At 51.2% G+C, this 14,963-nt stretch overlaps 1 protein-coding gene and 7 non-coding genes across 11 annotated transcripts; 4 read left to right on the top strand and 4 right to left on the bottom strand.

Annotated features, from left to right (window-relative positions):
• The first annotated feature begins 770 nt into the window (after nt 1-770).
• Nucleotides 771-843, top strand: TRNAK-UUU (transfer RNA lysine (anticodon UUU)). The gene has a single exon. It is a non-coding gene; the product is annotated as a tRNA-Lys (tRNA).
• Nucleotides 844-1,416: 573 nt separating this feature from the next.
• Nucleotides 1,417-1,488, top strand: TRNAQ-CUG (transfer RNA glutamine (anticodon CUG)). The gene has a single exon. It is a non-coding gene; the product is annotated as a tRNA-Gln (tRNA).
• Nucleotides 1,489-1,904: 416 nt separating this feature from the next.
• On the bottom strand, nt 1,905-1,986 carry TRNAL-UAG (transfer RNA leucine (anticodon UAG)). Its single transcript has one exon. It is a non-coding gene; the product is annotated as a tRNA-Leu (tRNA).
• A 150-nt stretch (nt 1,987-2,136) lies between these two features.
• On the bottom strand, nt 2,137-8,171 carry HES7 (hes family bHLH transcription factor 7). 4 transcript variants are annotated; one of them, XM_031467686.2, is made up of 5 exons: nt 7,587-8,171; nt 6,614-6,680; nt 4,554-4,649; nt 3,898-3,985; nt 2,137-3,577 (listed from the first exon to the last, which is right to left on the bottom strand). In XM_031467686.2, the coding sequence occupies exons 1-5, from the start codon at nt 8,036-8,038 to the stop codon at nt 3,135-3,137; spliced, it is 1,146 nt and encodes a 381-aa protein (XP_031323546.2). In that variant the 5' UTR covers nt 8,039-8,171; the 3' UTR covers nt 2,137-3,134. The 4 variants fall into 4 exon arrangements, with proteins under 4 accessions (XP_031323546.2, XP_031323547.2, XP_031323548.2 ...); XM_031467687.2 differs by having other exon boundaries at nt 7,047-7,729; XM_031467688.2 differs by lacking the exons at nt 6,614-6,680; nt 7,587-8,171 and adding an exon at nt 5,542-6,499.
• TRNAR-UCU (transfer RNA arginine (anticodon UCU)) lies at nt 2,491-2,577 on the top strand. Its single transcript is given in 2 exon segments — nt 2,491-2,527; nt 2,542-2,577. It is a non-coding gene; the product is annotated as a tRNA-Arg (tRNA).
• TRNAG-GCC (transfer RNA glycine (anticodon GCC)) lies at nt 7,287-7,357 on the top strand. The gene has a single exon. It is a non-coding gene; the product is annotated as a tRNA-Gly (tRNA).
• A 6,183-nt stretch (nt 8,172-14,354) lies between the features above and the next one.
• TRNAS-CGA (transfer RNA serine (anticodon CGA)) lies at nt 14,355-14,436 on the bottom strand. The gene has a single exon. It is a non-coding gene; the product is annotated as a tRNA-Ser (tRNA).
• Nucleotides 14,437-14,872: 436 nt separating this feature from the next.
• On the bottom strand, nt 14,873-14,946 carry TRNAT-AGU (transfer RNA threonine (anticodon AGU)). The gene has a single exon. It is a non-coding gene; the product is annotated as a tRNA-Thr (tRNA).
• Nucleotides 14,947-14,963: the final 17 nt, after the last annotated feature.

The following is a 14,963-nucleotide window of genomic DNA, read 5'->3' on the forward strand; positions in this document are numbered from 1 at the left end:
AATGCCCTGGGACCCTTGACTGCCCACTCCCCAACTTCCCCCCAAGACCCTTTCCTCCTCTCTCTCAGCCAGAACTGGGCACAGGGTACCCACATTCTTACTTGTGAAACACCCATGTGAATCACTATACACAAGTGAGCCATACTCGTCCATAAATCACTAAAGCCACATTCAGGTGAGTGGCACACGCATTCCTGCACACTCCATACTGGTCAGAAACAACCCTCCTGTTACCTCCCAAACTCAGCACACACCCCCCCCCCCCCCCAAATTGCCCTGTGTGTCCCCGGGCTTAGCACGCCTGGTCTCAATCTCCACCTTGGACTAGGACCAGTCAGGAGACCGAGATGGACTCCAGGCGCACAGCGTATGAAGGCCCCATGAGGCATTCTTGCCGATCCGAGCCTGCCCTTGGCCTTGGGGCGATGGGCAGGAGCCTGGGTGCCTGGGGTGCCTGGGATCTGGGTCATCCAGACTGGAAAGAAACCTCTCCTCAAGGAAAGCTCGCGGCCGCAGCGGCCCCTAGAGGCCAGTCCCAACACTGCACCCTCCCAGCCTCTGCCAAGCTCAAGCCGCAGAGTCCTAACCTGTGCTATACCCCGGGGGAGTCCGAGAAGGCGTAGTCACCGGCCACTGGTTTTACCGGCTTCCTCCAGGTGCCTTTTGGGGTTCTCTGAGCCCATGAATACAATACTTACTTTGTTCTGTAAGTCTGGATCAAGAGGAACTGTGAAACTCTTATGGACAGTAGAAGGTCTTCTTAAACACGAGCCCGGATAGCTCAGTCGGTAGAGCATCAGACTTTTAATCTGAGGGTCCAGGGTTCAAGTCCCTGTTCGGGCGAATCGTGTTCTTTTTTTTCTTCCCCTCCACCGGTACATTACAAGTCTGTGCTTTTGAATACATTAATATTTGTATTCTTTTGAACAAAACAGAGGAAGAGTAAGACAAATATTGTTACTTGGCTTTAAAAGGCAGTAATATTACGGGCGTCAGGGTTTTATTCACAGGTAGAATGAATGACAGCATAGGGAAAGCAGAGATGATTTAAACATACGCAAGCCATACATGCGAATTTAAATTTTCTAGTAGCCACGTTAAAGAGAGTACAAAGCAACAAGTGAAATTAATTTTAGTAATATTTTATTTAACCCAATATATCCTAAATCTTATTTTATCAATCAATATTTTTAATTAATGAAATTTTAACAATCTTTTTCTACTAAATCATCTATTAAGATGTATATTTTATACTTACAGCATATTTAAATTAATATTTCAGGTGGTCAATAGCGGTATACACCCTATCTGGCAACTACTTTTATTTTGTTTCGTCTTCTGGGTAGAAAAGTAGAGAAAAACGCGCAGAAGAAATTCAGTAATATATATACTCTCAGAAGATGTTACCAGGAGGTGGGTTCCATGGTGTAATGGTTAGCACTCTGGACTCTGAATCCAGCGATCCGAGTTCAAATCTCGGTGGAACCTTACGCTTTTTTCCCTTTATTCAATACCAATGTGTTCTATTGTATTATTCGTTAGTTTTGTATATAATATTCCCATGTTCCGAGGAATCTTTTGAATTTTTCACACGAGATAATTCGAGCCTCTAGCACACTGTCAAGAGAACATACAGTACTAAATACATAGCAAGTGGCACTCATTTTGACAGATAAGAATGTTATTTGAGGACATGTTAAAGTCAAGATCAGTTATGAAGATACGAGGTTACTTTGCCAGTTTCCATCAGGTCTTGGTTTGGGGCTGAGATGCAGATCTAGGCTTTGTCTAGAATACCAGAGAGAGAAGACGGTGAGACTGCTACCAGGAGTTCTCATAAAATGGAGCGATGTCCCCAAACGGGCTTTGATGAGGGTGCATTGACAACGAGAAAAACTGTGGTCTGGCAGCGGTGGGATTCGAACCCACGCCTCCGAAGAGACTGGAGCCTAAATCCAGCGCCTTAGACCGCTCGGCCACGCTACCTGCGTGGAACAGTTTTCTCCAGGCAGTCCTCCTAAGAGACTAGAAGACAGAAGTGGTGCTATAGATGGTTGTATTAAATTGGTTGGTCTTTGGGAGCCATTGAAATTCCTCCGACCGCGGAGCAGCGGATGGTAAAACATATAGACCAGAGGAAACAGACACTCAGAAATTTGCAAACAAAACAAGTTTATTTTGATGGGTGGGGCCACATCTGGGAGTGGGGTGAGCCTGGACTGGAAGCATCCCCCAAGCGGGCAGCCGGAGCTCTGTACTCGCTCGCTCATTCATATTCAGTTGCTCTCTCCCTGTTTCTTCCACCCTTGCATGCCCGCACTCCCACCTGGTTCTCGAGCTTTGCACACGCTACCTCTCCCAGGCAGGCCTCTGAAGTCCAAACCACGCGCGCCTGTCACGCCCCGCCCAATTCCCTCTCATCCCTCCCCTCCCCCCGCCCCTTTCCCATTCTAGTACCCGTAAGCCGTCAGACGCCACTGCCCACCAGGTGGCTCTGTGGCGCAATGGATAGCGCATTGGACTTCTAGTGACGAAAGAGCGATTCAAAGGTTGTGGGTTCGAATCCCACCAGAGTCGGTTTTATTTCCTTTTCTTTTATCCTTTCCTCTTTATCTGGCTTTTTCTCAAAGGTTCCCATCCATTCTCCCCCTACCCTATCTGTTTTCCATCTAGTTGCAGTCCCGACCTCAGCCTCCGCTCTGCTCTCTTCTTTACTTACCTGTCTGCCCCGGAGCTTGGGCGAAGGAGAGCAGGACTGGGGGGCGGAAGACAGAAGGTGAGGGAAAGTGGGCGTGGACGCCGAGATAAAGGCAGGCCCCTGGCTCGGGGACACACCGGGATTTAATAACCACTTTATTCCATGCACTAGGGACTCGGGAAGGGACTGGGGCTGGGCCGGGAGCAGAGGGTACAATCCTAGACACAAGGTGGGCAGGGAGAAGGGACAGGAACCAGGGAAATATATATTTATATAGATACTCTAATATAGACCACATCTCACCCGCGCGCTGCGCCCGCGCGCCCCGCCGCCCTCCCCAACACCTCCTCACCCCGACGCCCGGGTCCCTCTGCTGCCCTCGGGCTGGAGTCTCTACCTCCCTCCCCCAGCCCCTACCCCCATCCGCCCCCAAAGCTCAGGGCCAAGGTCTCCAGAAAGCGGGCGGCGGGAGCGGCGGGGCCTTGGGCGCCCCGTCTTGTCTGTGAGACGGCGGCAGTAGTCCAGTGAGAGGGGCCGGTGCGCCGGAATCCCCGGCGCGGGGGGAGCAGGGGGACGGGGACCATGCGCAGCGCGGGCTAGGGGGGCCCTGGTGCACTGGGGGGCGCTGGTGCAGCGCAGGGCCAGGCGCCGGGGCGGCGGGGTCCAGCGGTGGGCGCGGCGCTTGGGGCCTCGGATCTACCGGTTCCGGCCGGGGCAGCTTGGGGCGCAGGTAGCCGTGCAGCGCGGAGAAGAGCTGGGCGCGGGCGGCTGGGCTAGCGTCGTGCGCGAAGGCCGCCAGGCGAAGCAGGCACTCGCGGAAGCCGGACAGGTAGCAGCTGGCGAGCGCCTCGGCGTCCTGGGCTGGGGACCGGGGAACCCCTGGAGCCGCAGCAGCGGGTGCGGCCGGCGGAAGGACCCGCAGGCAGGGCAGGGGTCCCAGCCAGGGTGAGGGAAGGGGCAGGGCGCAGAGATACCAAGGCCGGACAGGCGCACAGAGACAGGAAGCCAGGTGGACAGACAGAGGGAGAAAATGAGGGAGACAGACAGACACGCGTGGGTGTTATTATTAACCTCGCCTCGGAGCACAGCCTGCCATTCCCCAAGCCCACCGTCCACCGCAGTGTCTGCCCCATCTACCCCTGCCCGGGCCCTGGTGAATCCCCCCTCCCTCCCTCCGCTGCCCCACCCCCGCGCTGTACCCGGGGGCTCCACCCGGCTTCGCTCCCTCAAGTAGCCCACGGCGAACTCCAGTATCTCTGCTTTCTCCAGCTTCGGGTTCCGGAGGTTCTACAGACGGGAGGGGAGGGCGCAGAGACAGAAAGGGGTGGGGAGAGAGGGGGAAAGTGGCAGGGGGAAGAAGGGAGGGGGGATGCAGGAGCTGGGGGTGCCCCCGGAACGCGTTTGTGTGCGGACCACAGAGTGCGCTACCGAATGAATGCGGAGTGGAGATGACCAAGAATAGTCTTGGCCCAGCCTGAGACGAAACTGTCCAACCCAAGGGAATGAAACCAACCCACAGTATGAGGAGGGGATTCGAACAGCAAACCTGGGAAATGAAATTAACCACCCTGCTGGCTGTCTTGGGGACTGTGGGGGAGAAGGAGAGGGAATTTATGGCCCCAAATTGACTGACCCTGGGAGGGAAATTTACAGAGCCGGGTATGGAACTTACAGACCCGAAGGGTGGCGATGAAGATTGCGTTCTGAGAACGAGATGGGGTCTGGGATGGGATTCCAAGGGTCAGGATGCCTTGGGGCCAGGGTCGCCAAAGCAGCATATGTCCCCACCCAAGTGGGAAGCCCTGAGACGCGAGGACAGGATGCTTGGGGGTCCAGTGATGGCGGAAGAACTGACCTGGTCCCGGGTCCGCTCCAGCAGCAGCAGCCTCAGCTCTTCCAGGCTGCGGTTGATGCGGTCCCGGCGCCGCTTCTCCACAAGCGGCTTCAGCATCTGCGACCAGCAGGAAAGGAAGAGCGGGCCGACCCCACCGAAACTCAGCACGGGGGCCGTCAGGATCCGGCCGCTGGGATAGTCCGGCCTCCTCCCCTTCCCTAAGATCCCAGAGAGTCTAGGGCCGGGCCCATTCGAACTCTGTCCACTCCCCCTCTAGGGTCAATTTCTGTTGCTCGCCTCCTCTCTCTCCTGGGTCTTCTGTATTCTGTCTGGTCCTTCCGTCTCCCCTCTCTATGTCTCTCCTTCTCCTCCTCTTTTCTCTCTACGTCTTCTACTCGTGCAGTCTTTCTCTGACTCAGTGGAGAACTTTGGGGGCCGTCTTTGCGCCCAAACACGTGGGCCGCAAGATGCCGGGCAGAGCTGGCGGCCCTGAGTGTAGGAAGGGAGATACCCCGCGACCGCGCCTCCTCTTCTTCCTCTAACCCGTCTGTGCGGTCACCATTCTCCGTTGGTTCTAAAATCTTCCACCAGTTCTCGGACCTTCTCTTATTTTGCCTTGTGCCAGCTCCGGCTCACAGCAGGCGTGGAGCAAGTGCCTATCCTCTCCGCTTTTTTTTTTTCCCCCAGCTGTCCTCCCTTAGCTCTGTGCTCCTCTTGCTTACTTTACTCAAACTCTGACCCCCTCCCATGCCCTCCAGGCTGCAGTGTGTCAACTGCCATTACCCATACCCGAGACCTCTGCGTCGGCCGCTCAGCCAGTTCCGGCTCTGACACTGACCCCTTCTCCATAGTTTGCAGCTTCCTCTCCAGTTCCTGGCTCCTCGGGTTCCCCATGATCCTTTCCCCTTTCCAGCCCAGTATCTCCAGCCACTTCCCTGACCCTCGGTCTCAGGGACACGGTCCTCTGACCGGCCCAGGGACCTCTGCTCCCTCCCCTCCCGCCTCTCACCTTGGGGCCATCCCTATTCTCTGCTCGATCCCGGGTGACCATCGCTCCTCCGGACCCTGATGTGGACCGAGTCCCTGCTTGCCTTGCGCCTTATATCTCGCAGACCCCAGAGTGGTGGTAGCGGGCAGGGGGTAGAACCCGGACCCGCCCCTTCGGCATCCGATCCCGCCCGCTCGACCCAGGGCACGAGGCGCCCGGAAAGGGGAGGAGCACAAGAAGGAGGGGAAGGAGTGGAACTGGCCTGGGAGTGTGGGAAATGAGGGGCCAGTGCAGCACCGGCTGGTTTAAGGACCATAAGGCTGTATAAAGAGGCGGGACCCAGCTGAGGGGAGGAGGTTATTAGTGGGAGAGGGAGTTTGAGTAGTTTGGGGATAGAACACAGGAGTGAAATTCAGAGTTTCCCCCATTCACTGTCTCAGTTTTCTTGGGAGGTCATTGTATCTCCACTAATCCTGAAATAAAAGTTAGCACCCCTAAGCCACCAGGCTGGATCCTATACACCTTTCCCCAAAATTCACCTCCTACTTGGGATAGCATGCCACCTGATTGTGCCAGCTGGATCCACCTAATTCAACTGGGACTTTGTCTGGAGGTGGGAGAGAAGCTTTTTTCGATCTAAGTCAGCCACATTCGATTCCCCCAACATCTACATGTCCAATTGTGTGTACTGGGCACTGGTCTAGGCTGTGATTTTCATACTCAGATAAGCACTGGAGGCCTAACTTGTCCCTGCAGGATCTAGTGGGAAAGATGTGTTATCAACTAGCTATTTTAGAAGCACAGTGAAGTAGGTGCTGAGGGAAAGGGTCATCCTGAGAGATGGCTGGACTGAGGCGAAGGAAGCCTCAGGGAAGGGGAAGCAAGGCCTTGAAGTACGGGTAGGAGGTGGAGAGATTTTTCCACCTAGAAGTATCTAATTCAAAACTAATTATTGGAGAGTCAGGCACATGGCTGCCAGGACACCTGACACAAGTGTATTCGCATAGCTTGCTGCTGGGGACCCCTCCTGCCTATAGGGGAGCAAAAAACAGGCAGTTTTCTTAAAGGGGACAAAAAAGGGATCAACACCCACCTCAAACCAAAAGCCTGAGACTCTGAAGAATGATGCGTGAACACTTGGAGACTTCAGGACAAAGTGCCTGAGAAGACAAAATCAGAGATTTAATGGGACAGCAAGAATGCCAGGGACAAGGACACAGAAAGACAGGGTTGCAGACCGAGCAAGAAGATAGCTGCGAAGTCACAGACGGATGGGGCTCCACCAAGCCTTCTCAGTGCCTGTCCAGAGCTTGCTTTTTTTTTTTTTTTTTTTTCACGGAGCCTGCCTTGACAAAGTCCGAGCCAGAGAAACATAGACTTTGGGGAGGGCACTCCCATTTGGAATCAGTGAGCCTAGCATATCCCACCTCCCGTACCTGAGCCAAATGGGAGCACAGATGTGTGGCCGCAGAAGCCCCCACTGCCCCCGTCCTTGGGAACCTGGGCTCGGGCTGAGTTTTTCTCACCTGCACGCGAGGCTTGGGGCCCTGGGCAGTTCGCACCCGGGTGTGGGGCCGCCCCTGGCCATATGGGGCGACTTTATGGCCGGGTGACCGGATCCGGGCGGGAGGAAGGATGGCCTGGCGCTCCACCCACGTCTATTGGAGCCATTCCTTTGCGGAGTCTCTGGTCTGTAACGTGTGCCTGGGTACGGGCCTCAATTCCTTCCATACTGAGGTAGAGCTAAGGAGGAGCTTCTACCGGTTGCATTGGTGGTTCAGTGGTAGAATTCTCGCCTGCCACGCGGGAGGCCCGGGTTCGATTCCCGGCCAATGCAGCACTAATACCTGTTTTTCCTTTACCCAAAAATATCTTTTCTGATGTATCTGAGAAGCATCTTTGTTTATGATTTCTACCAAACATTAATAATAATACTTTTTTTTTTAACTCCATCGCAGAGTTTTAGTCTCCGGATCGAAACCTGAATTCCGAACGTCCTCACACTCCCATCCTCCCAGCCTGTGGTTCCGCTGTCCACACCCCTCCTTCCGCCCCCCTGCCCGCACCTCCGCAGGCGTGATCCTGAGAAAGGACCAGGAGCTCGGATCCCTGCCCCGGGAGTCCTCTCAGCCCTCCGCGGGGGAGGGGCGCGGTCCTCCCGCCCCGCAAGCTCTGAGGCCCTTGCTCTTTTTTCCTTTCTCTTCCTCTCTCGCTCTCTCTTATTTCCTGTTTTCTGAAGCGCGCATTCTATATCCACAGTCTTGGCCTTGTTTGTCTCGCCGTCTTTCTGCGTCTCCGCTTTCCTCTCGGCGTCTCTATCTCTGTTATCTTTCACGTTCTTTTCAGGACGTACAGCAACTTCAGCGCTGGGTCTCTGGGTCTTTGGTGGTCTCGGCATCTCAGGCTCCAGGTCTCTCCAGCCTCTGCGTCTCTCACCAGGTTTACGTCTTGGCCTCTGGGATCGTCTCTTCAGGTCTCTGTCGCCTCCCGGCCTTCTTCGCTCCCACGCTCGGGCCATCCCCTGGGAAGCTCGCTCACACCTCCAGATTCCTGCCACCTCTCCGCTCGCCCCTTCCAGGCTGCTTTGATCCCGCACGCGTCGTGCCGGCGGGCGGCCGGGCTCCCGCCAGCTGCCGCGGCCACTTGTGAGCAGGGGCGGGGCAGCCCGGGCTCCCAGGCTCGCGCCGCTGGTTTTCCGCGGTCTTCCGGCGCGCTCGGCCTCCCTCGGCGCCTCTCCTCCCGGCACAGTCTCTCTAGCTGCTGCCCAGGCTGCTGTGGGCCCGCGTCTCTGGTTCGCTAAAGCTGGGTCTGGGTCTTGTCTGTCTCCGTGCCTCTGTCTGGAACCCGCCCTGGGTCTGTGTCTCTGTCTCTGGTTCCTGCCTCCTGCCTCTTCCAGCCTGTCTGCTTCATCTGGGCTAGGCTCGGGGTCCTTTTTCCTCGTCTCTGGATTGTGTCAGCGACTGGGAATGCTCTCTTCTCAAACCTAAGCCGTGACAGTGGCCCCCTAGAAGGATTCTATACAGCCATCTGGGCATCTGTATGTCTGTGTGCGCAGCCACTATACTGAATCACTAAGCCGCTGTTTATGGAAGGCCTCCTGTGCACCAAGCGTTGTTAGGTATTGAGGGTACATTGGGTCTGGGCTCTCCTGACACTTACATTATAGTGGGGGGAGGGGAGACAGAAAATAACTAAGAAAGCAGAAAGTAATATAAGATGATTATAAGGGTGGGGGCAAGGGGCAACCAAACATGGCAATGACTTGAGAGTGAAGGGCTACTTTACTCTGGGTAGTCAGAGACAGACTCTGTGAGGAGATGATATTGAGCCAAGCACAGCTCATGAGTGCAGACAAAAAGAACAAGTGCAAAGGCTCTAAGGCAGGAACAGGTCTTGGTGGTGAGAGCTTAGAGAGAGAGCGCCAGGATACCCAGGACCAACAATTTGGAGTGTGGCAGAGATCAGAACGGAGAGGCAGGCAGAGCCCAATCACAGAGCCTTAGAGGCTGTGGAAGGAGTTTGGATTTTAGTCTAAGTGCAATGGGAAGCAAGTGGCGGGTTTTAATCAGGAAAATTATATTCACTGATTTATGTTTTAAAAGATCACTTTGGCTGCTATGTAGAGAATGGAAGCAGGGAGGTAAGACAAGATCGTGGCTAGTACTGAAGTGGTGGCCTTGGAGAGAGAAAGTAAATGGGTTACTTCTGGGTTTTTGGCTTAAATAGCTGAGTGGATGGTGGTGCCTTTTACTGAGATGGGAAACACAAGGGGAGGGGGAAGGAAAAGATCTGGGGAGAGAAATCAAGCATTATACATTAAGCCCGGTTAGTTGAAACCCACTCAGACATCCAAGTGGAGGCTACAGGTAGGCCAGGGATATACGAGTTGGGGGATCAGAGCTGGAGGGTAAACATGGAGATGGGTGGCTTAAATGCAATGAGACTGGAGCACCTAGGGAAAGAGTGTGGAGAGAGAAAAGAAGAGGCCTGGAGCATCCCAACACTTAGAGGTCAAGTTGAGGAGGAAGACTTACCAAAGGCGTGTCAAGTTAGCAGAGAAGTAACAGAAAAGCCAAGGAGGGAGCAGCCAGGAGCACAAGAAAGAGATAAGGTTGCTACAGCGAGCTTGATGCTGGTGGGAATAACCAAGAGGTGGGGGAGGGTAGACCTCAGTACCAGGTGCAGAAATTGGCCTCAGGTGGTAGGGAAGACTCCTCACCCACAGGGAGATGGGGAAGACAGAGACTGTGGGTTAGTTAGGGTGTGGGAAGAATGAGGCAGTTTCCCTCTGGTTGCTCCCATTTTCTTTAAGAAGAATGAACCAAGCTCATTGCTGGAGGGGAGAGAGTTTCCAGGTGGTCTGAGGAGAAAGAAGGTGTGAAATGTTCATTTTGGAGAGAAGGAAAACAAACCTTCTAGGACAGAATAGAATTTCTAGGCATGTTGAGGGTCCATTTGAGATGTGGGATCATAAATTACAATTTCGGAGGTGAATTCACCGTGAAGCTAATGAAATTCACACTTCAGGACCCCTCACTTCCGCAGGCCTCTGTGAGGATCCTAGCAACGTACTCACATGGCCATACGCTTCTGTAAAATTTGCAAAAATAACATATTTTTAACTGCAAATGGTGAAGACCACTGTCTCCTTTCACTCTGACTTCCCCTCTTTCCCCCTGATGTTGGAGTGGCTGTGGGCATCTGGGGATATGTTAATGGTAATATGGTTACTGTGGTTTCCAGTTACTTCCACATATAGTTAAGTTACCCAGCCATCCTGGTGTGGCAATAGCTTCCAGAAAACTCCTGTGACCGTCACTAGGCTTTGTGCCATGAAGGTGCAAAGCCAGAGGGCACATGTGAGATGAATGCATCCAGTGGCTCTTGTCACTCTAAGTGTGTGGATGGTAGAGGAGAAACGAGATTTGAAATACAGAGAGCCAGTAGCCAGTCTGTAGAGAGTATTTCAGAGGTATGCCGGCAATTAATTAATACCAGTAAGTTACTTTTCTGGACTTTGTGACCTTTGTGGCATCTGTCAGCTTTTTCAATTTGTAAGTTGTTTTGATCTCGTTTCATTCTAAACATCACTTTTTGTGCCTAATTTTATATTATTTTCTTTAAACACCCGCCCCCCCCCCCAAAAAATCCCAATTATATACACTTCATTCAGTCTCCCAAAACCTGAGACCAGTTGGCCTGATTGGATGATTTTCTCCAACCCTCGCTCCTCTGGAGATGTGTCTGTGAGGGAGGCCCTCATGTCCTCTGCCAGGGTTTCTGAGGGTATGGGATGGGGGGGGTCTCTGTGTGGATGGCACCCTCTGTCAGCGTGGACCTGTGTGTGCATCCGTTTGTGGTTGTGTCTGTGTACGTGGTACGTGTATGGGTGTCTGGGCCTCCAGCCTCTTCACGGCTGCCTCTGGGCTTGGGGGAGGGGAGTTCGTGTCCCCCACACGCTGGGGCCCTAGGGAGGCGGGCAAGGACCTGGGACAGCACAGCTGGCCTGGTGGCCTGCTTCCCCTCCCCCGCTGTGCTGTCTCCCCAGGCCTGGGTTCCAAGGCTCAGCTCCTCCCTCTTTGTTCTTCAAAGAGGAGGCTGGCTTCCTGGGACCCCCTGGGTCCTGGGTAGGGGGAGTTCCTGGAGGGTTGGGACCTGGGGGCTGGGGGTTGGGAAGTGGGAGGCCCAGGCCCCTAGGCCAAGGGAAGAATCAGGATAGAAGACCTCTATAGAGCCAGGAACAAAGACAATAATCGCTGCCCTTCTGGGGCCAGCGTTCTTGTCGGGGAAACAGTTAAATGACTACTATTCAAAATGTATCCTTTGTCAGTTGGTGTACGTGCTGTGGAGAAAAGTGAAGCAAGGAAGGGTGAAGAGTGGGAGTTGTAACTTCAGATGGTGTGACCAGGGAGGGACCCACTGAGAAGGGGAAATTTAAGAGGTGGGGGACGAGCACTCCAGACAGAGGAGAGGGACCGACTGGCAGGAAGGCCTTGGAGGACAACCTGCCAGGCTTGTCAGAGGGACAGAGAGCAGCAAGGGGAGGAATAGGCTTGGCTGGAGTGGAGGTGGCAAGTACAGGAGTTGTAGGAGGTGAGATCAAAGTAACAAAGGGAGAGGCTGACTGTGTAGAACTTTCTAGGCCATTGCAAGGACTTTGTCATTTCTGAGTGTAATGTGAAGCCTTTAGAGGACTTTTCCCCACTAGCTTTTTTGTTTTGTTTTGAGAACTTTTAACTTTTGTATAATTTCATACTTTCAGAAAAGTTACAAGACTAGTACAAGGAACTCCTATATACTCTTTTCCGAGGTCTGTTAACTGTTTACATTGCTCCATTTGCTTTATCATTTCTGTCCAAATATAATAGATACAAAGTGTTTGTTTTCTGAATCATTTGGTGGTGAACTGAAAACTCCAGGCCCTTTGCCTGTTGTTACTCAATGTGTTTTCTGAGAACAAAGACATCTGTAACATAATAGTACATAATAGTACAACTATCAATGTTAAGATACTAAAATTAATATAATACTATCGTTTAATGCCAGTCCATATTTAAATTTGCTCAAGTGTCGCTGATGTCCTTTATAGCTCTTTTTTCCCAGTCCAGGATCCAGTACAGGATCCCACACTGCATTTAGTTGTTATGTCTCTTCAGCTTCATTTAATCTGGAAGATTCTTGATCTTCACAGTTTCAGAGTTCAGGACGGTTACTTTGTAAATGTCCTTCATTTTGGTTTTTCAGATGCTTCTCCACATTTAGATTCAAGTTACTCATGTTGTGTATTTTTGGTGGGGAGATCACCACAAATCATGTCAGAAGACGCATGTCACTTTGTCCCAATACTGGGATATTGACTTTGATCACGAGGTTCAAATGGTGTTCCCCAGTTTTCTCCACCATAAAGTTATCATTTCCCCCTTCGTAGTATTTAATATGTAATTTGTGGGAAGATATTTCAATAACTCTTCACCACTTGTACCTTATCAAAAGTTCACCCACTAGTTTAGAATCCATTGATGATTTCTAACTCCCGCACTCCTTCTGTATTTTTTAGTTGGCAGTAAGAGTTTTCTCTTTTCCTCCCATTTAATTATTTATGCTGATATGAATTTGGATTCTTACTTGATTCAGTACATTAAAATTCATTCACTGTCGACGTTTTAATGCTTAGATTGTCCCAGATTTAGTCAATGTGGGCCCCTTTAGCATTTTTTCTCTTTCTTCTTTTTGTTCTCTTTTCTTGTGGTTTGATGACTGTAGAGTTACATTGGTTTGTGGTTACCATGAGGTTTTGGTATAGAAATAAATATATAGATATATAAATTATATACACACACACACACACATGTACATATAACAAGATTGTTTTAAGTTGCTGATCTCTTAATTTCAAATGCATTTTAGATACCCTGCAGTTGTACCCTTCTCCCTTCACTGTTACTTTTCTTGTTTCTAGTTGTGGCCCTTTCTTTTTTTTAACCTAGAGAAGTTCCTTTAACATTTGTTGTAAAGCTGGTTTGGTGGTGCTGAATTCTTTTAGCTTTTGTTTATCTGTGAAACTTTTGATCTCTCCATCAAATCTGAATGACAGTCTTGATAGATAGAGTATTCTTGGTTGTTTTTCCCTTTCATCACTTTAAATATATTATACCACTCCCTTCTGGCCGATAGAGTTTCTGCTGAAAAATCAGCTAATATCTTTATGGGAGTTCCCTTGTATGTTATTTGTTGCTTTTCTCTTGCTGATTTTAATATTTTCTCCTTATCCTTAATTTTTGTAAATTTGCTTACTGTATGCCTTGGTGTGTTTCTCTTTGGGTTGATCCGGTGTGGAACTCTCTTCATTTCCTGGGCTTGGGTGACTGTTTTCTTTCCCAAGTTAGGGAAGTTTTCAGCTATTATTTCTTTGAATATTTTCTCAGGTCCTTTCTCTCTCTATTCTTTTTCTGGGACCACTATAATGCAAATATTATTGTGCTTAATGTTGTCCCAGAATTGTCTTAAACTGTCCTCATTTCTTTTCATTTTTTCTTTTTTCTGTTTTGCAGTAGTGATTTCCACTGATCTGTCTTCTAGCTCATTGATCCATTCTTCTGCCTCATTTAGATTATTGTTGGTTCCTTCTAGTGTGTTATTCATTTCAGTAATTTCATTCTTCAACTCTGGGTATCCTTTACAATTTCCAATTCTTTGAGAAAAACTTCACTCTGTACATCTATACTCCTTTTGAGTTATCTGAACATCATCATTACTCTAAACTTTCTCGGAAAAATTGCTTATCTCGTCATCACATTTCTTCTTCTGGGATTTTGTCTTGTGCCTTGGCCTGGAAGATGTTCCTCTGCTGGTGTGTGTGTGTGTGTGTGTGTGTGTGTGTGTGTGTGTGTGTGTGTGTGTGTGTGTGTGTGTGTGTGTGTGTGTGTGTGTGTGTGTGTGTGTGTGTGTGTGTGTGTGTGTGTGTGTGTGTGTGTGTGTGTGTGTGTGTGTGTGTGTGTGCGCAAGAGAGAGAGAGAGGAAGGAGGGGACGGGGGAGAGAGGGAGAGAGAAAGAGAGGGAAGGAGAAGGGGGAGAGAGAGAGAGCGGAATCAGGGATAATTCTAAGGGTTTTTTTGGTCTGGCTAACAAGAACTAGAATTTCCGTTTACTGAGGTGTAAAGACTACAGGTGAAGCAGGAGTTGGATGTCCGCAAGAGGGCGCTCGCGGACAGATCCTAGGTGGCTGAGTCTCTGATACTCTCGGAATAAATGTGGGATCTGTTCCAAGGGAGGAAAGCACTAGAAAAACAAATTGCTTCATTCACCGGAAGTGGTGGTGATACCAAAAGTACTGACGCTGTGAGCAGGATTCGAACCTGCGCGGGGAGACCCCATTGGATTTCGAGTCCAACGCCTTAACCACTCGGCCATCACAGCCGCGTGCGGCCTCGGGCCTGCGCAACTATAGCTGGCTATCAACACGCCCACCACTAGCCGGCACCGCCCCACCACCTTGAGACATCAGTGCGCAGGCGCCTCTGCTGTACGGGCCGCACCTCCCTTCGTCAACTGTCAGCCGCCTTTCGGGAGTGGCAACTCCAGTTCTCCCACAGTACGGCCTCAACAAAATGGACCCAAATCTGAGTCCAGGATCCCATACCCTTGAAGGGAGACAAGGAATGCCGCTTCATCTTCGTTCATGAAAGCTGGAGCCAACCTCCAAATGCACATTAAAAGTGCTCGGTAACGGAAACTCAAATACTAGTGGTTAGGAATGGGCTTGGTAAGAAGAATCTTTCTAAGGGGGCAAGAGAATGGCCTTGTTGAAATGCACCTTCTTCGCAGCAATAATATACAACACCTATTCTGGTTCAGGCACCGCTGGGATTCGAACCCAGGATCTCCTGTTTACTAGACAGGCGCTTTAACCAGCTAAGCCACGGCGCCGGCGGATGCCCCACACC

This window comes from Camelus dromedarius, chromosome 16 (assembly GCF_036321535.1).
Source record: "Camelus dromedarius isolate mCamDro1 chromosome 16, mCamDro1.pat, whole genome shotgun sequence".
NCBI lineage: Eukaryota > Metazoa > Chordata > Mammalia > Artiodactyla > Camelidae > Camelus > Camelus dromedarius.